Source organism: Argopecten irradians, chromosome 2, assembly GCF_041381155.1.
Source record: "Argopecten irradians isolate NY chromosome 2, Ai_NY, whole genome shotgun sequence".
NCBI classification, from domain to species: Eukaryota; Metazoa; Mollusca; class Bivalvia; order Pectinida; family Pectinidae; genus Argopecten; species Argopecten irradians.
Window position 1 is genome coordinate 19,997,435 of NC_091135.1, and position 25,878 is coordinate 20,023,312.

General features: G+C 35.6%; 1 protein-coding gene across 3 annotated transcripts in view; it reads left to right on the top strand.

The window, feature by feature from the left end:
• LOC138314763 (RNA-binding motif, single-stranded-interacting protein 3-like) overlaps positions 1–25,878 on the top strand; it is a 209,060-nt gene that overhangs the window by 11,825 nt on the left and 171,357 nt on the right. For 2 of the 3 annotated variants that reach the window (XM_069255264.1, XM_069255263.1), the window contains exon 2: positions 2,614–2,814. In XM_069255264.1, coding sequence (XP_069111365.1) covers positions 2,614–2,814 — 201 coding nt within the window. Of the gene's footprint in view, positions 1–2,613; positions 2,815–25,878 lie in introns of those variants that run through there. The other variant, XM_069255269.1, reaches the window with a different exon arrangement.

The following is a 25,878-nucleotide window of genomic DNA, read 5'->3' on the forward strand; positions in this document are numbered from 1 at the left end:
ATACAATACCTGTAGATATGTGGGGGGAGCCTCCATGTTGCCAGGTATTGTTACTATGACGTCTGATATCTGGTTATACATACCTTAAATAACCGACAGACAGGACACCTATTTTAGGGGGGTCAGACTTGTAGACTCAGTCACCCCGGACATCATACTGGTCAAACCGGGTTTTTTATAACCTATACACTCTTGAAAAATCTTGTGAAAATTTGACAGAATGTTGGATTTCTCATGTATTTATCAAAAATATGATTAGCCCAAGGTGTCTAAAAAGCTCTTGCACATCAAGCATTTTGAGAAAACTTTGGTAAATTCAACCCACAAATGTTAACCAAGAGGTGAGGAAGCCTTGATATATCTTGTGGTTTTATCAGTTCAATGTCGTATTAACAGTCGTTTAATGATGTGCTAGATTTGATGGTGGCAGAAAACCGGAGTACCTGGAGAAAAACCATCGACCAGCAGTCAGCACCTGCAACTGCCCCACATGGGATTCAAACTCGCAACCCAGAGGTGGAGGGATTATTGTAATATATCAGGAAATCTTTACAACTCAGCCACCTCCGCCAAGGAAGATTAGATTGCCTGTTGGTAGTGAAATATGAAACAATTGGGTGTATGTGCTGTTTGTAGTTTTTCATAACATGCTTCTGTCAAATAGCACTACAAAATAGATAAGAGGTTCACTATTACAAGAGACATAATGAGAACATACTACAGTCTCCCAAAACACTTTCACCACACCAAAACATTGACTGGTTACAATAAAATTATTTTAGATATTAAATAGAACATTAAGGGAAATGAGCAAACCAACCAACCCTTATCTTTGAAAGCCCTTTACAATAGGCAACATAGCTCCCACTCATTAACTGATTGAAATTTTCTGGTGAAACAGCGGAATCTCAAATAGAGGGGCAAGATGTTTAGGTTGTCAAACACCAGACTTGTAAGAGGAGAATGATAGGGGTATTTTCTAAAAAAAATTGTTGAGGCATCATATGGTATTGTTGTTTTGATGTCATGAAATTAATTGATCTGTATATGTAGGCTGTCTTACTCTGGGTAGACAGAGATTTCTACCCCATCGGACAGATATCTGCACTTCTGGTGAGGGTAAGATTTCTCTTGTTTTACCCAGGGAAAGACAGCTCGCACGCATAGAGCATATTCGAGTGATAAACCGCAAATTATAAAATGTCATATGCAAATAAACATTTCAACTTTGATCTCGACCTTATGCTTCATATGCATATATAACTTCACCTTTTTGAAATCTGAACATTATTTTGGGAAACCACAGGGGCAGTCATTCTCTACCTGAAAATAGGACACAGAGTAATCTCTACTCTCATAGGAGATTCACACCAATCTTACCTGGGCAAGCCTCGGGTTAGTCCACTAAACCTGCCTATATTATTAGGCTTTTTTATATTGTTTTAAATATATATATAAATTTTAAAAAGCCTAATAATATAGGAAGATTTAGCGGACTAGCCTCAGGTTAGACAATCTACCCTCAGGGTAGGGAGTTCCTCCTCTGAGAATCTTTGTTCTACCCTCAGGGTAGGGAGTTCCTATTAATCTTACCATCACTGGAAATGTGGTTCATATATACTTCATCATAGAACTCTTTTAGATTATATATCAGAGCGATAATTACGTAGCTTTAAAATGAAATGTATAGATTCTAACGCTCAATATCTTATTTATAAAATTAGACAACTGTTTCCAAATTTGGACTTTGAAAATTAAAAATTAGCATTTATTTAGATTTTCATGAAGATCAATACTGATTTGATCATGAAATGTTTTGTCAGCTTGAAATGAATGAAGAGAAACAGAATCAAGTTAATAAACAAGCAAATGGATATTTAACTTCATTCAGACTCAATCTGACTGCCTCTTCAGCATGATGTGCTTAAATGTTTAGATTTTATTTGTGAATTTTTCTCAATTTTGATTAATCAAATATTCTACATACTGAACCATATATCATGATCTCATTACCAAAGTCAAAAATGAAAAAAGATGTGTATGTTTATAGATGAATAGAGATATTTAGAATGAAGCCTTGAATTAATAAAATTGTGTTGAAGCTGTCAATACCTTTTGCTATATATATCGAGAGAGCCTGTTGACAGGGCTTTGGAGAATTAATGATAGTTAAGCTATCAATACATTGTGATATTGATAGCTTGTTACTGTGACATGTTGTACAGTTAAAGCTGGATCCTACACATAAAGATTATTCATCTACATCACTGCCTCTCATTTACATACAATGAATTTTCATGACAATCCATATTGGAGCATCTGGGTACTTCGCTGGGGGACACCAGGGATACTTAGATAATTACAAAATGTTATCAGATAAAAACAAGACAAGTCTTAGATAAGCACACCTCTTTATAAACTTTTAAAGGTATGTTAGATTATAATCTATTGATTGGTGATTGTTATTGTTTAATGTATTTGAACATAAATTAATAAATTTCATTGTTTAATTAGGATTTCCCCACTTTAAGCCCTTAGACAGTATTGCATGCGATTTGTAGTTTAGTTGTACATAGTACCTGATTAAATTTATTTATTCTTTAACATTTCCAGCCTAACCGGACTGTGTATACTCCGAAACGTTCAGCAATGTCTCCAACCGCCACACCTAGTACTCAGACCTACCCTCCGACAAACACACCCACAATGTGGCAGCAAAACTCCAGCCCCATGTACGGGCGGCCAAATACACTACGTTATAACCAGCCCAACCCTGCGGCCTACGGAAGTTACTCTACCCAGCCACATTCAACCGTGAGTACATCTATATATTAATTCTATTTCATTTTACAGGTTTAATTTGTTGGTTTATATAGAATAAGAGAAACCCATCAAGAAGAGAAAGTTTGATTCTGACGATCGAAGGGTGCTGAATGGTCCCCACAAATTTAATAAGGTGCACAAGCTTTTATTATGATTTTAAAATCATGGTAAACATTATGTACATCAAGATGAAGGTTAATCGCTCCTGATTAATGACCGGAGGCTCATCACCTTGGCATTGATAAAGACAATAGACAGATGGAAATGTGTCAACACAAGGAAAGATTTCTCCACTTCAGAGTTATTCTACTTTCTCTTTGTAAATATCAAAGCTGGTAATACTTGCCTTTATTTATAACGTCTTCTTTTTATTTCCAGGATTTAGCAGGTGTAAATATAATGTACTGTATCAAGTCACATGCATTAATTAACATTTAACTTTTTTTATACACACTATAACTACGAGATATAAATAAGTTGGAGTTGGGACTATTTATATCTCTGTGACACTGGGGTAACTCAATAGATATATATCTTAGCCAAAGTATCAACTCCTAGAACAACCTTAAATTGGGACCTCAAGCCAATGAGAAGAACTTTAAGTTGGCATCTCAAGCTAATGAAAAGAACTTTAAGTTGGCATCTCAAGCCAATGAGAAGAACTTTAAGTTGGCATCTCAAGCCAATAAGAAGAACTTTGAGTTGGCATCTCAAGCCAATAAAAAGAACTTTGAGTTGGCATCTCAAGCCAATGAGAAGAACTTTGAGTTGGCATCTCAAGCCAATAAGAAGAACTTTGAGTTGGCATCTCAAGCCAATAAGAAGAACTTTGAGTTGGCATCTCCAGCCAATAAAAAGAACTTTGAGTTGGCATCTCAAGCCAATGAGAGGAAGTTTGAGTTGGCATCTCAAGCCAATAAAAAGAACTTTGAGTTGGCATCTCCAGCCAATAAAAAGAACTTTAAATTGGCATCTCAAGCCAATGAGAATAACTTTGAGTTGGCATCTCTAGCTAATGAAACTTTGAGTTGGCATCTCAAGCCAATGAGAAGAACTTTGAGTTGACATCTCAAGCCAATAAGAAGAACTTTGAGTTGACATCTCAAGCCAATAAGAAGAACTTTGAGTTGACATCTCAAGCCAGTGAAAACCTTTAATTGACATCTTCAGCCTAATTCTTTCTATTATTTTGGAGAACTTTGAGACGTCTTTTAGTATTTTAACCCTTTAGTATTATTAGCTTATGATTTTCTTAACTCCCTCAAGATTCTTTGGAATGCCATCTTAAACCAATGCTAGGCTTTCCAACTTTTTGGGAAGCATATAATAGGAAACTTTGTATTTAATGTCATTAATCAAAAGCTCATTACAAAGATTACGAAGATCAATATTTATTAAATTACTATTGATTATAACTGTAACATCTTTTGTAGTAGATTCAACTGTTTAACACTGCACATACATCTTTTACTGAGGGATTCCAGTAATAGTTTGAGTTGTTTCCCTTTCAACAAAAATCTGATGAATAGAACTGTTTGGCCAACAGAATGCCTATAATCTAACTATAATGTGATATGGGTTTATTGTTTGGATTTCGATCATTACAACAACGTGACTAATTTTGCTTCGTATTTTAACCCTTTATTTAAAGATGCCCCACCACGACAGAGCATAAACTTTACTCATCATTTGAACAATAATTGATGTCTAATCTTGTATACATGTGTCTAATTAAAACAAAAGTACATATTAATTGATTTATTTTGCTCTCGATGCATGCACATTTAGTACTCCATTCTATATCCTTTGGACGGCTGTAACGTATTTATGCGTAATTATTCATTTGCCCCATTTCATGCACCCTTCTGGAGCCCCACTGAGACCGTTGAAAACTAAATACTAGTTTTTTGAAAAGGATATGTTCATCCCTATATAGCATGTCAATATCGATTCGGTCATTGCATTAGTGACGTCACAAATCACCTTTGAACATGCCCAAATAAGTCAAAAATTAAGGTCTGAAATCCGGATTTTAGTGTGTGCCCGGAAACCCCTTCATTGTGAGCTTAATTATCAAGTTACAAACATGCAGATGGTCTTAAACGATAGAAGAGATATCAAAGTAATAGAAAATAGAGAGAAAGGGAAAAGGAAGGGGAAAATAGCACCGATTTAAAAAAAAAAAGAAAAAAAGTCCTACGCGCAGGTTTCTGCCTCCCTTGACCCGTGCGTGGTGACCTTTAGGGGACTTCCGGTGACTTCCGGTGACTGTTTTTGCTTGTTTGTAGTGTGTACTGTTTGTTATCATCGTGAAAATGGCATCAAACCGAAATCTAGATGCAAACTGCTTTCATAGATGGTATTTGTAATAACCTACTATCAAAATTGAGTCAAGTTCGAATCCTGCCAGCCGTCGAAAGGATAGAAGCCATAGTGCTATACAATTTTTTTGGAGCACAATTAATTATTTTTTTATAATAATTTTTTTCTTAAAGTCAAATAAGAAATAGCTCAAACATTTCAATGGTGTAAAGTAGGTAACTTTTGTAAATGAAGAAATTTACTGGTTCATCTGTTCCTATTTTTCATAGGGAAAAATATCATTCATCAGCAGTGGCATCTTTAGTTATATGTGAAGGAAGCAGTTGAAAATCTGTTTCCTTTAGTTTCAAAGGTAAAACATGAATCATATCTGGAAGAAATTTCTTTGCACGATCATATTACAACTATCTGTAGGTCTTATATTCAAACCAGTCCTAATGTTTACAATTCGGTCAGTTTCATAGGTATTGATCGAGTTATATGCATCTTACACTTTTAAATATTAAAAAAAACCACCTAGAAAACTGTTGCATCAGATGAAATAGACAGCTAGATCATCAGAACTTTTATATGAAATGCGTTTCGATGAATTATTATTTAAGGAATGAATAAAAAAAAAATCTAAATGAATTAAGTTGACTCAATTATTTGTCTTGATCATGCAAGCATTGTCTTTATCCCTGTTATGTTTCAGACTATTGTAAAACAAGTTGCAGTTGCCTCCCTTTGTGCTGATTTTCTGTGCCATCTCAATATGTATTGATTTCCTAAAATGAACATAACGTTAGTTAATCTGTCCTCCTACACCTTTATGAACTTAATGTTAGTAAATCTGTCCTCCTACAGACAGTTGTGGTCAATAGAGGATCAAACAAACTGGTTTTGGTGGCATTAAGAAAAGTTTCCAAAATTACTGCTCACGCAGTCCTTAATATCCAGCAAGTCATGTAAACCAGATGATAAACACAGAATGTCATACACATTTATCTTCCTTTAATCTTGGTCAATATAGTCTAGTGATCATTATACAAATTTGAATAAAAATGACCATTTTATGCTCGATGGTCATTAGTCTGATTCCTTATTAGAAATATTGCTACCAGCATGTTTAGATGGTGATGGTGATTAAGGATGAGTTTATAAGGGCCCGGTGGGTTTAGATATGTGACAGGGGCCTTCTGGTGGATTTTCTATTGATATATCCAGCAGACTACTGTGAGGGCACCACTTATGTTATTGTCAGTCACAATTCACTACCTGATCAATCAAACCAAAGGTAGTTTATAAAAACCATGTCTGACGTGGAGTCATATCAAGTTTATGTTCTCTACCCATTTTTATGTCTCCTACTTACAGATGGCTGTATCTATTGTCTCTGATATACCTTTTGACCTGTCTGTCTGTGTCTATATTAATGTCACAAATTTAACAGGGAAAAGTGGTTTGCCACCAGTTGGGCTCGAACCCACATCCCTGAAGTAACTGGCTCTACCGATAGAGCTAAAGGGAAATTCCTCTTAGATGCAAAGGAAGGAGACCCAGGGGATGGCGACAATACTGAGACCTAGGGGATGGAGACTATACTTAGACCTAGGGGATGGAGACTATACTGAGACCCAGGGGATGGCGACAGAACTGAGACCTAGGGGATGTAGACAATACTAAGACCCAGGGGATGGAGACAATATTTAGACCCAGGGGGTGGAGACAATACTAAGACCCAGGGGATGGAGACAATACTTAGACCCAGGGGATGGAGACAATACTAAGACCTAGGGGATGGAGACAATACTTAGACCCAGGGGATGGAGACAATACTTAGACCCAGGGGATGGAGACAATACTTAGACGCGGGGATGGAGACAATACTTAGACCCAGGGGATGGAGACAATACTTAGACCCAGGGGATGGAGACAATACTTAGACACGGGGATGGAGACAATACTTAGACCTAAGGGATGGAGACAATACTTAGACCCAGGAGATGAACACCATACTAAGACCTAGGAGATGGCGACAGTACTTAGACCCAGGGGATGGAGACAATACTTAGACCCAGGGGATGGAGACAATACTTAGACCCAGGAGATGGAGACAATACTTAGACCCAGGGGATGGAGACAATACTTAGACCCAGGGGATGGAGACAATACTTAGACCCAGGGGATGGAGACAATACTTAGACCCAGGGGATGGAGACAATACTTAGACCCAGGAGATGGTGACAATACTTAGACCCAGGGGATGGACACCATACTAAGACCTAGGAGATGGAGACAATACTTAGACCCAGGGGATGGAGACAATACTTAGACCCAGGGGATGGAGACAATACTTAGACCCAGGGGATGGAGACAATACTTAGACCTAGGAGATGGTGACAATACTTAGACCCAGCTAGGGATGGACACCATACTAAGACCTAGGAGATGGCGACAATACTTAGACCCAGGGGATGGACACCATACTAAGACCTAGGAGATGGAGACAATAGACCCATTGGTTTACATAATGAACTAATGATAAGTCCATTATTGGTCTATGTCACAAATTACAGCCTTGGACTGGCTAACAACATGCGTTTGTTAATAAATATTTATTGTAACCATTGGTGCCCTAATTTTTATGACGAAAAACTACGTTGCTTGGTTACCCGATGATACCAGTGTCAGTGAAGGGAAGTGGGCTATCAGTGCGAGACAATAAAAATTAGATCTCCCATCTGTCACACTTGGTGCACTGACCCTTTCAAACATTTTAATGACCTGGATTTATCTACAATTTACTTTCTTTTTCTCCTAAATAATGAATCGGGCAAATTAACGTTGACATGCCTAGTTATAGGTGGTTTGTGGCCCTTAGAGAATGATAATGAATTGTAATGTAATGTAATGCCCCGCAATAAAACACCAACAGCGATAGTAAAGGAAATGGATAGGAAATACGGCCCGACTTCAACCCTGATGTTATATCAAACCTCAGATTAAATGTGTCAGCCCTCAACTAAAACTGGGATGTCAAATGATTTTTTGGATGGAGTGCGTGCGGACCCTGCCCACCTCCATTATTTTATGAAGTAGTTAGAGTACATAATGAGACAGTTTAGTGTCTGTGTGTCCTTGGTGGAATTAAAACTCTCATTTGTTGTGAGCTTTAATCTGATACACTTTCCTGTTACAAACTAAGCTGAATTTATTAGATGAGTTTTTTGTCCAAGTGTTAACAATTATTGTTATACTGCGTTTCTAGCTTCACCTGGTCCTGAAGGTGATCGTGAGCTTTGTATGACATATCTCTCCAGCAGTAATTGACTACTTAACCATTGCCAACTAGAATTTTAATTAATTTTGACATGTATATGGTATCCCATGGGGTAAGGATTGAAAAAAGGTTTGTCGACTCCGTTAATATATCACTCATCATATTACATACATTGATGATATGATTCTCTGGTGACCCGAAAGGTGCATAGGCTGAAAAATACTTAATTTAGCTCTGTAGGTAGTAACATAGATAGTAACAGCTCTTTCTCTGAAATTTGGCAATCAATGGTACTGTAGTAATTCTTTTGTTGTGGAGAAAGTGGTTAAGGTGACCCAAGGGTTAAAGGGTCAAAAGGGGTCAGCTTGATCATATTGATCTCTAACATTAACCCATTAACTTAACTTGTATTTGACCTGTAAATACTATTTAAGTGTAGCTTCTATAGTTTGGATACCCCTTCCTCCATCATTAGATCAGGCAGTGTTATCTTAGCTAGTTCCTTGTGGAATTGCATTGCAAGGTGATGTTGAGCCTAATTGCAATAATCACTTTAAAAGTTTTGATTATATTTGCTTAAATATCACTTTGATTGTTACGGGACCGCTTGACCCATTGTTTATAAAATGAAAATGCAAAAGGTTGCATATTATGCACATTATAGAGTTGATGGAACAGTATTTGGTGCAGTCAAATAGACACATAGGATATTGGTGGCCACAATCTTGTGTGGTTCACAATTTTTGTGATATTTTCATTTTGAATTAAAAGCATGGTAAGTAAGGTCAGAGATCTCATCTAAATACTGTTCTCTTGGTCAATGACCATAGTAATAACACCTTGTCTGGAACATTTACCAAAAGGGCTCAATTTATGTAACACATATTTAACACTGATATAAGTTTTGAAGGGGTCGATATGTACCTTCTTTGGATAATAGCATCAGCTTTAACATGACATTAACTTTTTGTATAAAGGATATGGATATGACAGGAAAATGACTGTCTATATAGAAACAATAATGGCCTTAGCTGGATGTAGACTATGGTGGATATTTCTTCTGGTTGGAAAATATTGTTTATATAATGATATTGTTACTCATCCGCTGTGAAATGTTCCTTAGTTGTGTAACTATATTATGTAAAAATAGCCTATGTTGGGTTTTATAAAGACCATTTGATGTAGATGTATGTCCGGGGGTGTTAGCACACATGAGGCTGGAACAGGTTGATGTAGATGTATGTACGGGAATGTTAGCACACATGAGGCTGGAGCAGGTTGATGTAGATGTATGTCCGGGGGTGTTAGCACACATGAGGCTGGAGCAGGTTGATGTAGATGTATGTCCGGGGGTGTTAGCACACATGAGGCTGGAACTAGTTGATGTAGATGTATGTCCGGGGGTGTTAGCACACATGAGGCTGGAACTAGTTGATGTAGATGTATGTCCGGGGGTGTTAGCACGCGAGGCTGGAACAGGTTGATGTAGATGTATGTACAGGGGTGTTAGCACATATGAGGCTGGGACAGGTTGATGTCGATGTATGTAAGGGGGTGTTAGCACACGCGAGTGTACGGGGGTTTTAGCACAAGTGAGGCTGGAGCAGGTTGATGTAGCCTTCTTCAGTTGTAAACACTAAGGAAAGACAAACTCCACAATTTCCCTACAGACTAGAGCAGCAGCCAACAAGACAGCTTGGCATTTTTACTTGCCTGACTTAAAGCATTATCTGAGTTTCTTAGCTTCATTTATACAAATTTTCTACAAATTGATTTTCATGTGAGGCTCTTGTGATTGGTTTGGGATGTTTAATCGCTTAGATTCATGTCATGAGATCTGCTATCCTGATGAGGTTTAACAATGCCTGTGGAATGCCTTGATTTTGTATGTTCTTCTATGGAATAGAAACATATTGTAATTTATAGTACTAGTTCTTTTGTTTCTTCAACTTTTAACGCTTGTCTTTTCCCAAAATTCTAAAAGAGGAAATTAGTATGGTTGTAAGATGATGTGGAGGGCCAGAAAAACATACTGTCAATAAGTCACAGTGACCTTGACATTGAGATCAAAGTTAAAATAAGTGTACATTATATATGATGAAAATTGAAGGTTGCTTGAATCTCCTTAAAGTGATGTGCAATACACTGCTGTCTTGGGTCAAGGTGACCTTGATATCAAGATCAAATGTCAATGTGTGCAAATTTTCAAATAATAGTTCCAGCTAACTCATAACTTTTGAGCCATAAAATATATTTTTATCCAAATTTACAGGAATTGATTAGAAGCTAACGAGGAATCAATTAGCTGACCAGTAACTAAGGTCATTGAGTCAAAGAGGAAAATCTACATCAAACCTATTTCAGTATTTAATTCAGTAATGCAATATATTTATATTGTATGGATTACAAAATTAAGTGATTCTGTAAATGTACTTTAGTCATTAATCTGATGTTAGAAATTATTATGGAGGTAATCTGATTACAGTGATTATTGCAGTCATAGTTTGATTCAAATGACTATTGCAGAAATAATTTGATAATCTGAATTTAGGGACATTGCAATGAAAAATATAGCTATATGGAAAAGTTATGGCTTTAACAAATAAACATCTAATTAGATTTGATAACTTTGTGGTGTAGTGTTTGCATATTTGTTTCGGATATCATGTCACTGTTAAAAAATAAGATAACTTGTTTTTGTTTTGACAGATAGAGACAAAAGTATGACTGCATTTTATTGTGTCTGAGTTCTACACAAACCAGAGCAGTTTAATCCGATCTGGCAAAGACGAAAGTCAGGATGAAAGAACATAAAGATATGTTTGTTTTGAATAGATAATTGTCTTCATTTATCTGCCAATATTGGCTCATGAGATCCAAACTACCTCCTCATTGTCAGGGTGTCTAATAGATCGGAATGCTATTATCATTTTGAGGGGCGTTTCCACGTTTTACGTTACCATAGATACACAACTGTTGTTATCTATTCAGTTGCTTTTTGTCATTGTATAAAACTTCTCCTTCATGACCTTGTAGTCTTTAGGGAACTGATATTTCTCAAATCTGAAGGGAAGTTGCAGTAAGATTTCTGGTCTTGCACCCCATGTCATTGAGGTTATGGTACAAGTGCATGACGATTGGCTGTGGGTGTACAGTATCGTCTGGAATCCACATATTCGGTATCATATTGTCAGATACCAATTTTACTTGTGGCCATCTTTGACACTTAAATATATGTTTAATGACATGCTGTTATGTGTGAGGTGTACAGTTACTACAAGTTAGATCTTCACATGTCTTACTTAGTTGATATGAGAACACATTATGGTGTCTTCTTGGTGTTGTGTTCATATATGTCTGTGTAACTAGCTATAGAGTTACCTTCAAGTGGATGACCTTGTGCTATTTTTAAGGTCACAATGTTAAGGTCCAGATATTTGTTAAGATGCTGAAATTATGTTTCCCCTTCCACAATAAGGCCTTCTTGTTCTTAGTCAAATAAACATGATGTTTATGTTTTTGCCCCATCATAGGGAACGTGTACTATGCATAATATAATTTGTGGCTATGTATCTGAATTAGATAAGCAACTTTGAGCATAGCCTTCCCTCGGAAGGGTGACAGGGTGACACCTCCAGTTTCATAGTCCCCCCGGTACCTTTTACTATAAGTGTGGACTTTTCCATCTCCCTTCTTGACCAGAGTGTTCGTTTAATGCTAAAAATTACAACTGCTAAGAAATGTAGAGAACAAAGATGTACTTTATTGACTTAAGTGTACAGTTTGGACTTTGCTGCTTGAACAAACAAGAATGATGATTAATGTTGTTAACTTTAAACAGAAACAAATGTGATCAAAATAAAATATATATGTTCATGAATAAGATTTGAAGAACATGGTTATCTGTAGATTTTGTAATTAACATTCAAACCAGAGATATTGTTGTGAATGTTGTCATTATTAGCTCACCTGGCCCAAAGGGCCGGTGAGCTTATGTCATATGGCACGGCATCCGTCGTCCTTCCGTCCTTCCGTCCTTCCGTCCGTCTGTCTGTCCTTCATCCGTCCATCCTTCAACATTTCCTTTAAATCACTACTTGTCATAGAGTTCTGCATGGAATGTAACTAAATTTGGCAAAAGATATCCTTAAGGGAAGGGGAACATAGTTTGTATAAATTTTGGCTCTGACCACCCTGGGGGCAGGAGGGGCGGGGCCCAATAGGGGAAAAAGAGGTAAATCCTTTAAATCGCTACTAGTCCTAGAGTTCTGCATGGAATGTAACCAAATTTGGCTAGAAATATCCTTTGAGGACGGGGAACAGAGGTTGTTTAAATTTTGGCTCTGATCCCCTGGGGGCAGGAGTGGCGGGGCCCAATAAGGGAAATAGAGGTACATCCTTTAAATCGCTACTTGTCATAGAGTTCAACAAGGAATGTAACCGGCTAGAAACATTCTTTTGGGGAAGGGGAACTTAATTTGTGTACATTTGGTCTCTGACCCCCCAGGGGCAGGAGGGGCGGGGCTAAAGAGGGGAAATAGAGGAAAAAACTGAAATCGCTACTTGTCATAGAGGTCATCATTGAATGAAGCCAAATTCAGCCAGACTATCCCTTTGGGGAAGGGACACATAGTTTGTACAAGCTTTAGCTCTGACACCCCCCCCCCAACCCCGCATGGAGCAGAAAAAATGGGTCACAGTAGGGAGATTAGAGGTAAATCTTTAAATTCCTTCAGAAAAGAAACAATGATCCTATATTCAGAACATTACTTGGCATTACAATAACTAGGTGAGCGATACAGGCCCTCTGGGCCTCTTGTATACAGAGAAAATTGGATGGTTAAGTTTTTGTTTGCAAAAGAAATCCCGAAATCGAGAAAAAAAAGTTGATCATGAATTGAAATTGAGTGACTCTCAGATGTGGTCAATAGATAGATAGATTGGATTGTTTGAATGGAAAGTTAGATGGAGCAGGAAGCCATGACTAAGGTTTGTCGTTATATGGTCAGGATGCCAGGCAGATTGTCATGGCTTGAAAAGGAAGTCTCATTCCTTGGCTGTGTGTCGGTCATTGTTTTCTAGACTTTAGTTTTTTTTTCCGTTACTTTAAGCCTACAATCTTTGTTTCTCGCTCACTTGGCCAAGTCTTCATCAGGCATCAACAGGGCTGCCTTATTAATTTTCTTTTGACAAATTCTTGAAGTCTATAGTGATATTAATGTATTATTTGGTGCAAGACAAAATTCAGGTAAGAATATAAGTAGAGAATTTAATTTATTTCATTAGTGATGTTCTTTTTAGATATTTAATGATATTAAACTTTTAGCTCCAAGAAATGATATATGATTCCTCTATTGACCTAGCTATATCAAGTATAAATAACTTATAAAATATTTTACCTATAAGATAGTTCATTAAAAAGTTGTCATTATATTCATATTTATAATGTATAAAAAATGTTTTGTATTGGTTGTCTTTTTCAAGATTTTGAAATTTTGAAAATTTTCATGTGATATGAAATAAAAACAAATCTGACAGAGTTTGAAAAAAAGAAATTATACATATTTTCACAGTTTAATTTCTTCTTTCGAATACAAGACAATTGATATTCATTTAAGGTATTAAGGATTTTCATATATTTGATTGGCGATCTGAGCACTGTTTAACTATGTTATAATTTCCCTTTTATCAGATAAGTCTATTTAAAGATTAATAGAAGAGTTCTGGTACATGATTCCATATCCTCTGCATCTGACTAACACATGTCATTGTTTGAAGCATTTAATTTAGCAACACTTTATATTTCATAAACAAAGAGCCCTTTAAAATGTCAAATTAAAATCAGTGTGGCTTATTTAAACAGCTGATTTCAATCAGATAGTCAAATTAGTGGAAATAAAACCTCTTGAAAATGACAACCTTTACAATGAGTTGTTGTCCAGATCTCTAATTCCAATTATTGCATGCTATTTGTAGTATGAAAAGATTAACTTTTAATTGGTCTAGCCTGGTACCCTCTTTATGTGAGTGTGTGTGAGCAAAGACAGTCATTGATAGATAAGGCTTCAATTGCTTATAAAGTTAATTTTGGAGAGTTTTTACACCTAAAGAAGATGCCTTATAATTGTGTTTGTTTGATATCATGGGAAGGCTATAAAAAACATTTGCAAAATCCTAATTATCCTAAATATCAAGGTCATTTTGTGTTCATGCAGTCTCAGAGTTGCAAATTAGATGTTATTATTTTCATATTTTTCCATGAAAATGATGTTGATCCATGGTTTCTTGGTCTTTAAGATCAAAATGAAAAGTCATAATTAAGTTACATAGTTTTGGTGTAAAGATAGAAGAATAGTATTGCTGGATTGTTTTCACAAGTTGAGCAAATATTTGCTTCTGGATCTACATCAAAGTGTTGGTAATGAGGAGCAGTTGATGACTAAACAGTTTCCGGTCGACTGTATTAAGGATGCAATGGTCCATGAAAAAGGCAGTTGTCTTGTCAATTCTAGCATTAGATGTTAAAACAGTGACGTGCCAGGCATACAGCAGGGTCAGTAAAGGAATTTGATTGTTTTAACAAAAAAAACAGGACAAAAGCACATGGAGTTTGATGATAAGATAGCAACTGCCACTCCAGTCCACAGTGAACTCCAGCTGATGTAGGAAATGAGAGATTACTAGAGCGACTTACTGAGGCTTCAGACCCAAGCCCCATGGTGGGAAGCTTTTCTTACCTAAACCATTCCCAGCAGCTTCTATCTCTCTTTTCAGTAGCTTTCTTTGAAATTTCTGTACAGGTTTAACCTTTGTGACCTTTGAAACAAGGGGCATAACTATGGTGAATTAGGGTCTGGCTTCCTTCCCACAGATTATAAGTAAATGGTCATTTGAGAGCATTGTAATTGATAGTAACTGCAGGTAGTTTGAAGTGGTTCATTTTATTTAGATATCTAATTTTGGTGGTCTTTATGTATATCTGAAAATATATTGTAGAATTTGGAAGCATGTCAGCTATGACACAAAAAAAAATGTTTTGTTAAAACAACTTTGTTTAAAAGCTTAGTATGTTGTAGATAATTAAAATGATTTCATTCATCAATAACTGATTAAATTGTGATTAGACTCACAACCAAGTGCAATCATAAAGACTGTCAGGGGGCCCCGGAAAAGAGCATTAGAAAGTGGCACCACAGAGGCCCTTTTGTTGTGCCCTTGGTGGTGCCTCTTTATAATGCCCTTTTGTGGTATCTTTGGTGGTGCCTATTGGTAATGCCAGTTTTGCAGTGCCTGTTATATCAATTCCTTTTTATGATGCCCTTAAAGCTGCCTCTTAGTGGTGCCCCTTGGTGGTGGCTACATGTGGTGCCACTTTTTACATCCTTTTGAGGTGTCCCTTGGTGGTTCCTCATTATTATGTCCTATTTCTGTTTTAAGTCCCCAAATGAGCCCCATTCCAGTCTCAGCTGTGTTTGTACAGATGGCCAGGATCTAACAAGTGGTCTATCTCCTTAGCATTCCTGTGTATAGTATATCTCTACCCAGTTGTAAGTTTTCATTCATAATGCTACATTTCCTCAGATCTGTTCTGGGCTCCATTGACCCCTGTTCACCTGTAGAGAGGTCATGGGTCACAGCCCTCAGATTTGCCCACAGAAACTTGATGCAGGTGATGCTTTGTTTGTGTGAGAGCCCACTAGGTATATAGTGTAGGCCATCTGGAAGGAGAGGTTTATCTACAGAAATATTTACTGGAGGAGAGATTCATCTTATTGTCATTTCTGCTAGTTAGTATATCTAAGTGTCTGACATCTGTATGAAACGTTACACAACAAAATATGACTATCCTTAAAAATTTTCACACAACAAACACTTATGGGAAGGGATATTTCAAACCGAATGGAAATGTTGGCCAGAACTGAACTGGTGATGACAGTTTAAGTCAACCTCTTGATAATAATTTCAAAGTCCATCATCATTATTAAACCCAATGATTAAAAAGTTTCTGTTCAGCTGAGATAGACCAAGGTATTTAGTACCTACTATAGTTACTGCTCCATCTAAAAATCTCTAATTCCTTGTCCGTACTGGAACAATATTTCAAAGTTTCTATATTGCCCTTGTAAAATTTGATGAACTCGCCACTCAATGAAAGCGTACACCTCCAGGAATACAGGGACTTTGGATACCATCTACACATTTATTCTGCTTAGTCTTGTCTTTATTATACATTTCATTATTTTCTTATTTGAATTCCATGTCAACCATGTAACTTTACTCGATAATTAAAAAAACACAATCTACATGTAGATGTTCACTTTGATGTAATTTGGCATCTTGCCTAAAACAAACAATATCTTGTCCAACAGATATTGTTCCCTGTTTCAGCCTCGGTAATCAGCATGTGATGTCAGTGTTGTAATAATTTGTGTAAGCCTTTTAGCACTTCACTAGGAGATAAAAAACCTAGGTACCGGCCAAGTGTCGTTGAGATCGAAATTTAACCCGAGTGACTCTCTCCCATTCCTCTACTAAACTTGGCCATGTACAATAGGAATCAATAAGGTTGGGCCATTTACATATGTAAACTCATAAACCTTTTACAAGCATAATTCAGAATTTTTCATTATCTGGCCCGATGTTTCAGTGTGGTTGGATTCGGCGCCTCATGGGTACAGATTTGTGTGTATAGTGCTCATGTAGAGAACTGTAATCTGTACCACTCGGTGGAATTTGGATTGAAGTGTCACCATGCTCAGTTTTATTTACAACAACATTATTTGAAGTTCACTTACTAAACAGATAAGGCCAGCCATAATTTTTCGACCCTAGAATAATATTACAATATTTCTAGTGGCTATATTTTAACATAAAGTGGTCTCTCACATTTAAACTCATGCGGTGTAAAAACTACCACCGGTGATGTCCTTATAAACTCTTCTCAAAATTCTTTCGCAGCTAATCTGTCTCAAAATATATATTAATATATAAAAAAAATCAAAGCAATTGGATGCCAGTCAACATCAAACTAGGGGGAGATAATTAAGAGTCAGGTGACCAGATGACCTCAAACTAGGAGGAGATAATTAAGAGTCTGGCAACCAGACAACCTCAAACTAGGGGGAGATAATTTAGAGTCAGGTGACCATACAGCCACAAACTAGGGGAAGATAATATAGAGTCAGGTGACCAGATGACCTGAAATAGGGGAAATATTCTAATAGAAGATTATCTAGGATCTGGTCAAATGTAAGATAGGGAAAAAGAAATACATTTTAAAGTTATATGGCCCAAACACACTTGATTTCTTTCATTCCAATTCAATAATGATCGTGTCACTTGAGTGATTATGCTAATACTAATTAAGAACAATGTAGATACTTAAGTATATGGATGGCTATATGATAGGATACAGGAAGTGAAACTGATATAGCTATGGCTCACATGGTTGTATGAATGACACATGTTAGTTTCAATTTATCTCAACAATAAACAAAAGGAAATTGACGGAAACATACATCCAGTGTTACTATAGCAACTGGATCCTGAGTCTTTCCTATGCAGATGTTTATTTATGATATATAATAATAAAGGTACATGACCCCTGTTCAATGATCTGTGTAGACTATTCGTCCACAGATAACTCTCAATCATCCCCATTCTTTGAGTTCAGTTTTACAAAAAAGTTCTTTTCTTTAGTGATGTGCTACATACTTAATATGTCACTGTGGATTTTTTTTGTCAGATAATATTTATGAAGAAAACATATTGATAATCCTCAGAAGATCATATCTTTCATATGTATTGATTTTAGCATGTAACATTTTAAAAGTTTATTTTGTGTTTGAACGTCAATGTATAATTTGAAATCAACAAAGCTTAACAACCTATATGTTCTTTTCTATGTAAATTATTAGAAGTTAGTTTTTATCATACAATAACTGGTATATTACCTTACAATGTATATGAAGGTTATCTCCCTTGGAAAGGAAAATGAATATGAATGATTCTACTTCATACAAAATAAATTTCTGGTTTCAAGTTACATAAATTACACCAAGTTTTCAAAGGATAAATTTCAAAGTTAAACTGTGCTTGACATTTGAATATTTAAAATACATTGCAAAAAAAAATGTAAGTGGAATTTAAATGTTCCAATTATCAAAGAATACTTCTGAAAGGAGAGGTCTTATATAGGTATATACTATACAGAAGAGAGGTGGCTGCCTGCTGTTATGGAAAGCTATTCACTACAGGTTTATGTAACACCTGCAAATCCATTGTGAAAATTACACCTAATTACATGATACAATTACACCACTTTTTGATAAATTGCTTATTTTTCTGCTAATGATATTGTTGTAAATCTTTATACAGAGATACCCACAGTTATACTGTAGCAATTTTTAATAGTTTGTCACAGAAAGTAAGGTTTTAGTCTCTCAGGTTTCACAATGGTCTCCAATTATATGTATACATTTACTGAAGAAATGTCACAGAATTTGTCATTCTATACTTACAACATTACCTCAGTTTGAGATGCTAACTAGGTAAATGACCGCTGGTTTACTAAAAAAAGTCCGCCAAACACCATTTAAGTACATACAGAAAAATTTGAATTATTTCTCTTTGTTTTTTTTAAAAATCATAATACATTTTGCCTCCTGTTGAATAGATTTGTACCAGTTGTACTAAATTATTACGGGACCGCCAAATGGAACTTGTTTGGATTTTTCCATGTGGTGGCAACCATATGAATGCTACACTTTGAATAAAAAAGCCAAGTATTTTCAGAATTAATATGGATATAAAAGTAATATCTAAATAGTTTCAGACACATTGATATAAATAATCCATGTTGTTTTCATTGGATATAAATAACCTCGGTCTTGTTTTTAAAAAAGGAAACATTTTGATCATAAATGAAAATTCTCGAGTCTGCCATCTTGGATCCAAGTGGTACGCATCTGAAAACGAACCACTTGTACCGGTGTAGCATGGTATTTTGAATCATGGTATATTGACCCCGGGGTCAAAATACCATTATGGGGAAATGACCCCGTGGTCAAAATACCATTATGGTGAAATGAACTCCCCCATGGTAGAATGACCCCCCTTCTATAGTTACTATAACACTTGAAGACATGACAATGTAAGCTTAGAAGGGGAAGAGGGAGGGGGTTCAAAATACCATAGCCACCCACATCCTCATGCCAATTACTTTTTTTTCAACTGACATTTAACTGCCTAAAGATACAATAAAATCATAAATATCATGAATTCATTTCATATTTAGTGTTATTTACAGAAACTGTGAATATGAGTACATCACATTATAGGGGGGGGGGGGGGTCAAAATACCATGGCCATGGTAAAATGACCCCCTCCCAACTTCAATTAATTATTAATTTTATAACTGACATATAGCTTTCCTTAAGATACAATAAAATCATATATATTATGATTTCAGTGAATGTTAAATGTTATTTGCAAAAAACTATGACTATTAGAACTTCAACTTAGAAGGAGAGGGTCAAAATACCATGGCCATGGTGAAATGATCCCAACACTTTTCCAACTGTCCCCACTTTATTTTTCAAACCAACAATTCTAACTGGCTAAAGTTATACTTAAATAATGTCCTTTGTGATTTTAGATACCATTTCATGTCATTTATGGAGAATAGGGGGAGAAAACTGATGATTTTTAATTATTTTAACTGTCATTTGTAGAGAATATGAGAAATTTACTTAGAAGTGGAGAGGGGAATCAAAATACCATGGCTATGATGAAATAGCTAGACCCCATCCCAAAAAATACTAAGGATATTTCAAAATGATTTTGGCTTTCCATATGTACTTAACTGAATACCCTTTTGTATTAAAACAGAAACTTTGCATATCATGACCATCGTAAATTGTCAGGGATCAATCTAGGTTTTAGAGGAAACTACCCTTTTTCAAAATAGGGGAAAAGTTTGGCGAAATATAAGGGAATTTGAATCTTCTTATTTTGGTCCAAAATTATATTCATTTTGACGAAAAAGTACTGTAAAACAACTAATTTTATTTTTAGATTTAGTAAAGCAAGATTTTAAGCTCAATAATGAAAAATTTGAGTTTATCAGAAAATATGCAGTAACTGTATGATAAATATGAAGAAATTTGCAAACAAAAGTCTAAAAAAAATAATTTTTTTAGCTTCAAATGGTGAATTTTTAAATCTTCAGGGGAATTTTAGACCAGAGGGGAATTTATTCCTTGAGGGGTAATTTACCCATAAACGGTAATAAATCGGAGCTACTGTATAAACTATGAGGACTTCAGCTTAGATTAGATGTGGATGGTGGGGGTGTCAAAATACTATGGTGAAGTGAACCCCCCCACCTCCCCACCCCCGCTCCAATTAATTATTTTCAACTGATATTTATCTGCCCTCCATTATTACAATCATATACATTATGATTTCAGTTAATATTTAATGTTATCATTAACAGAAACTGTGATTATATAGATTTAAGCTTGGATGTTGGAGGTAGGGGGGGTTGGGTTCAAAATACTATGGCCATGGTGAAATAATCCCCCACCCCTTTCCAATTTCTTTTCTAGGGTTGTTCAAATCACCATGGCTATGATTTTCAAATTGATTTGGCTATCCATATGTACTGCTGAATAGAATAATGTGCCATAGATATTTTGTGATTATTTGATTTTGATAGTTTTGAAGTTTGTTGGAGGTAAAGGAGGAGTGTGTGTGCAACAATACCACAGCCATGGTAAAATAAACCCTAATCAAAGTTGCCATAAGTAGACATAACAGCAATATTTATTATAAAGTGAAAGTCTCATATAATTGTTAAGTGTAATTTAGATTGTTTAATGTTATGAAAAATTGGAGGGGGTCATTTCACCATGGCCATGGTATTTTGACCCCCCCCCCCCTCCATTTCTCTTCGAAAATGAAGTTCTCAAAGTCATAGTTTTTTGCAAATAACATTTAATATTCACTGAAATCATAGTATATATGATTTTATTGTATCTTAAGGCAGTTCAATGTGAATTAAAAAGATATAATTGGCATGGGGAGGGGGGTCATTTTACCATGGCCATGGTATTTTGACACACACACTCCCATTTCTCTTCTAAAATGAAGTTTTCAAAGTCATAGTTTTTTTGAATTAACATTAAGTATTCACTGAAATCATAATATATATGATTTTATTGTATCTTAACACAGTTAAAAGTGAATTAAAAAGACATAATTGGCGTGGGGATGGGGGGGGGGGGTCATTTCACCATGGCCATGGTATTTTGACCCCCCACCCTCCCAAAAAAAAAAAACAAAAAAAAAAATAGAAAAAAATGCCTTCCACATGCTACCCATAGGTCTAACTTAATCCAAATTTGGAGTTTATCATTAATGAGAAAAAAAAATCATGTTTTCAAGTGTTATAGTAACTTTTAAAAGGGGGGGTCATTTTACCATGGGGGTGGGGGGTTCATTTCACCATAATGGCATTTTGACCCCAGGGTCATTCTACCATGGGGGTCAAAATACCATACTACACGGGTACAATTCTGTTGGTATGGCGCATTCCATTTGAGATTCATATCGATACCACTGGTACGAATCTGCAAATGTGATGCACGGGTAGTAGGAATCTATCGTCAGATATTCAGTGCAATATTTGAAATTAGCAATAAGAACTTCATGTCAAAGGTCAGTTCCAAATAAGCAGTTTTATGACTACTATTGGTACATACTAACCTTCATAGGCAGTATCATTGTTACAAATGTTTTAAACCATGGAAAGTTTAGGCTTAATTAAACACCAAGGATAAATTTCATAGGTAAACTGTGCTTGACATTTGAATATAGAAAGTTTAGGCTTATTGTCTTTTCTTTTCTTTTAGTTTTATTTTTATTAATTATTTCTTTTTTTTGCCGAGGCTTGTGGTAAAGTTTGACTCATTATAATGTGCATTGACATATGGCTATAAGTCGGAGCAAGCATTGTAAAATGTGTGCATGTGCAGTTTGCATTAAATGTCAGTTGACAGATAATCATTTTAGAACAAACTGAAAATTGTTAATGTTGAAGCTATAATCTCCACAAAACACTTGAACAACATCTGGAAAATATCAGTTTTTTACTTGTCCAAGGTAATTATTAAGTCTTTCAAATATCATAATTCCATAGTGAAACACCTCCCACGAACATAGTGATTGTCTTTGATAACTGAACATTTGTATAAAAATGATCGGTATAGCCATTCAGATTATTCATCGCAATGATAAAGAATGCCACTTGATTGGTGAAGATATCCTGGTGTGTTGTTTGATAGTTTGCGTCATGTTTTGAGGAGAATCTCACCATTAGTCCCTGTACTTCCTATCACAGGAGATTGTGTTCTCCGTTGTTTTTATTTTCCGCCTCCCTCACCGAAGAAAGATTGATGCTTCATTTATCAACTGTTTTCAATCTTCTGTTGTATACTTTTTCATTTGCCCTTTTTTCATGGAAACAAAATTTTGTAAAAACAAAGATTAAAAAAGTGGAATTCTTATTGCAAAATCAGTGAGCAGGTTTAGAATATTGTGTATTCAAATTTCTTTCCATTTACTTAAATGAAGCAAAAAGATGAGAAGTGTTATGTATGGGATGATTTGTTTAGTCGTGGATGAGTAAACCAGACATACATCTGATTATTATAACACATGTATCCATCTCCTCACTGACTCTGCTATAGTGTTTTGTTATTCGGGGCCAATCGGCTTAACTTCAGTAACACAACATCCTATTGTCCGATTCAAGTGCTGTAAGGCTCAATATTACCAAAGTTGATGTTTGATCACGAAGCCGTGTCATGTGACTGCAGAATATGAATGCCATTTACTACACGCAGTTTGTATATAGCCATGCGATTACGTACAGTTACAGATTGAATTATTCTCCGCCAATTCTCTACGGAGATTTTGTCTGCATTTTTAATGAATATTCATTCAAATCAGATGGTATTTTATTGCCAGATTTGTGGTAGCATTGCCTGTAGTCCTGGTTAGTGACCAACCAATCATAGCTTCATACTGTTAACCAATTCATCTTCACAAGATAAACGTTTTCGCGTAATTTCAGAGACAGCTAGCTAGCTCAAACAAAAATTTTAATGTTTTGGTTGTATAAAACGCATAAATGCATCATTGTCAGTAACAGCTGTTGATTGTGAAATTACGTATTTACAAATATGTTGAAATCTATTAAGATGTGAAAAATTGCATACATGAAGATACAGTGATTTCAGTTACAGTATATAAAACCTGTCTAATCCGACAATATATCTTAGTTATAGACAGAAAGTCGTGTTAGGCAGGAAGTTAGAAAACACAGAGTACGAACGACAGTCTTTTGAGTGAAAATTCTAAAATAAGGTGAAAATGACTTAATGCCCTGTTCTTGTGTAGTAGAATCATCTGATTTTGAATAATTGATCCGTTTGTTTTTTAACGATTTGTGATTTGTTTTGTTGTGGCACGGAATGAGGTGAAGCATATTCTAAGAAAGGTCATTGTTAAGTCTATAAAGTTCGTCTTGTCAAGGAAATTTGAAACTCTGGTGTGAGGTGTGGCTTTTCTGTGTTTTGAAATTCTCCCCTCCTCATGGAATTGGCTTAAACCTAATAGAAGCTGGCAAAGAGTGGAATGTCAGACCAGATATGGCCCCGTAGCATGACGAGGAGAAATAAAGTTGCTTTTGTATTAGCATATTTTCTCTGGGGACTCATACCAAACAGTTAACAGGGAGACCTCAAGATGGAGCTCTGTGACCTCTGACTTTAGGATTCACAAACAAATTTGACTAGGTAGATACAAAGACATCTGAAATATCAATTTATAAAATCAACTTTTTATGTTCTAATGGTTTATGTACATTAGGTGTTGTCTATCATTATTATTTTGTAAAGATAAAAGAATCGTTGAAGAAATCTAAAAAAATTAATAGAGCCCAAGGGAAATAACTCACTTATGGTATAATTTGCCATATTTATGTTTCTGTCCTGATATACTTGTATTCTCTTTTATTCCAACTGCTCTGGCTTGTTAGGTGGAATCTGCATATCGGCAACCTGTATGTGTGTGACCCTATATCTCCTTAAAAGGTTTGAAAAAAATACCCATTAAATCTGGGTACTTTGCCTCTACCCACGACACTTTGTTGTTCCATGCTTCTTCAAAGATATACACTGCGGCGGGAGGGTGGGTATTCAACCCTCTAGTATTTATGTTTTCATTTCTTCCTCGTCCATCATATTGAAGATACTGGGATGAGGGCAGGAGAATTATCAAACATGCAGAGAAAAAATATTGTGTTTTGTTATGTTTTAAAATTTTTTTTTGAAGATTTGGATTAAATTGATTCAGATTAGACAGGTAAAGAGATCAAAACTATTAATATATTGATTGTGGATCCTTCAGCATAAATCCTTTGGCCAACTGCCTCCATGTGAAATGACACAACTAGACAATGATTTTTGACGTCTGTTCAATCTGAAATGGAACTGTAACATGACTGTGGTATAATGATGGATATTAGACATTATTATCATTGATCACAGTGAGGCAACATGTAAAGTTGTGTCTCCTATAAATTCTAGTGTACTGTGATTTATTTTCCATATTGATCAGGACCATGTCCGTTAGTTACACATCTGACTGCTAGTGATTTTGTCACAGCTTGGTCCTGGATCTATCATTTTACCATCTCAATGGATTCTCACAGTCAGTGGGATATTTATGTAGATCTTTATAAAGAAAATGTAACAAAGCTTTTATTTACGCAGTTCTGATAAAGCAGCCGTATCATACATTTAAAAACGATACTCAGATGAAGTGATTTCACGCTGATAAGTACGAGATGTATAGCCTCCATTTAGATACACACAAAAACATCATAAGCCAGTGTGAATTTATTTGGATTTTACCCAACACAAAAATTCTTTTTATAATAAACATATCTCATATAGAGTTGGTTTTGAAAGATACCTCTGAGGAGAAATGTTGAATCCTTTGAAAGGCTTTATATATATATAACTTTTCCCATTGATTTGTGGATTTTCAGATGCCTTCCTGTTTGGTAATGAGATAAAAGAAGAAGTTGATACAAGACTATATCAATTTAGTATTAAATTAGTTTACTATACATATTGTCCAAAGGAAACATATAATACTAGAGTCAATGTATTATGTCTCCATATTGAGAACAGAACAGCTTCCATCGTAAAAACCTGATTTAATCGACTTATAAAAAGCCAAGGGAGGGTTCACATCATTTTGTGATTCAGACGACAAAATTTCCATATCCTTCATATCCTTTTATATGAAAAAGTCTTATAGTCATAAATGCAGTATCATACGGTCAGGTCATAAATGGCCTGATGCAAATGTGTATAATCCTTTATTAACCAAAAAAAAAA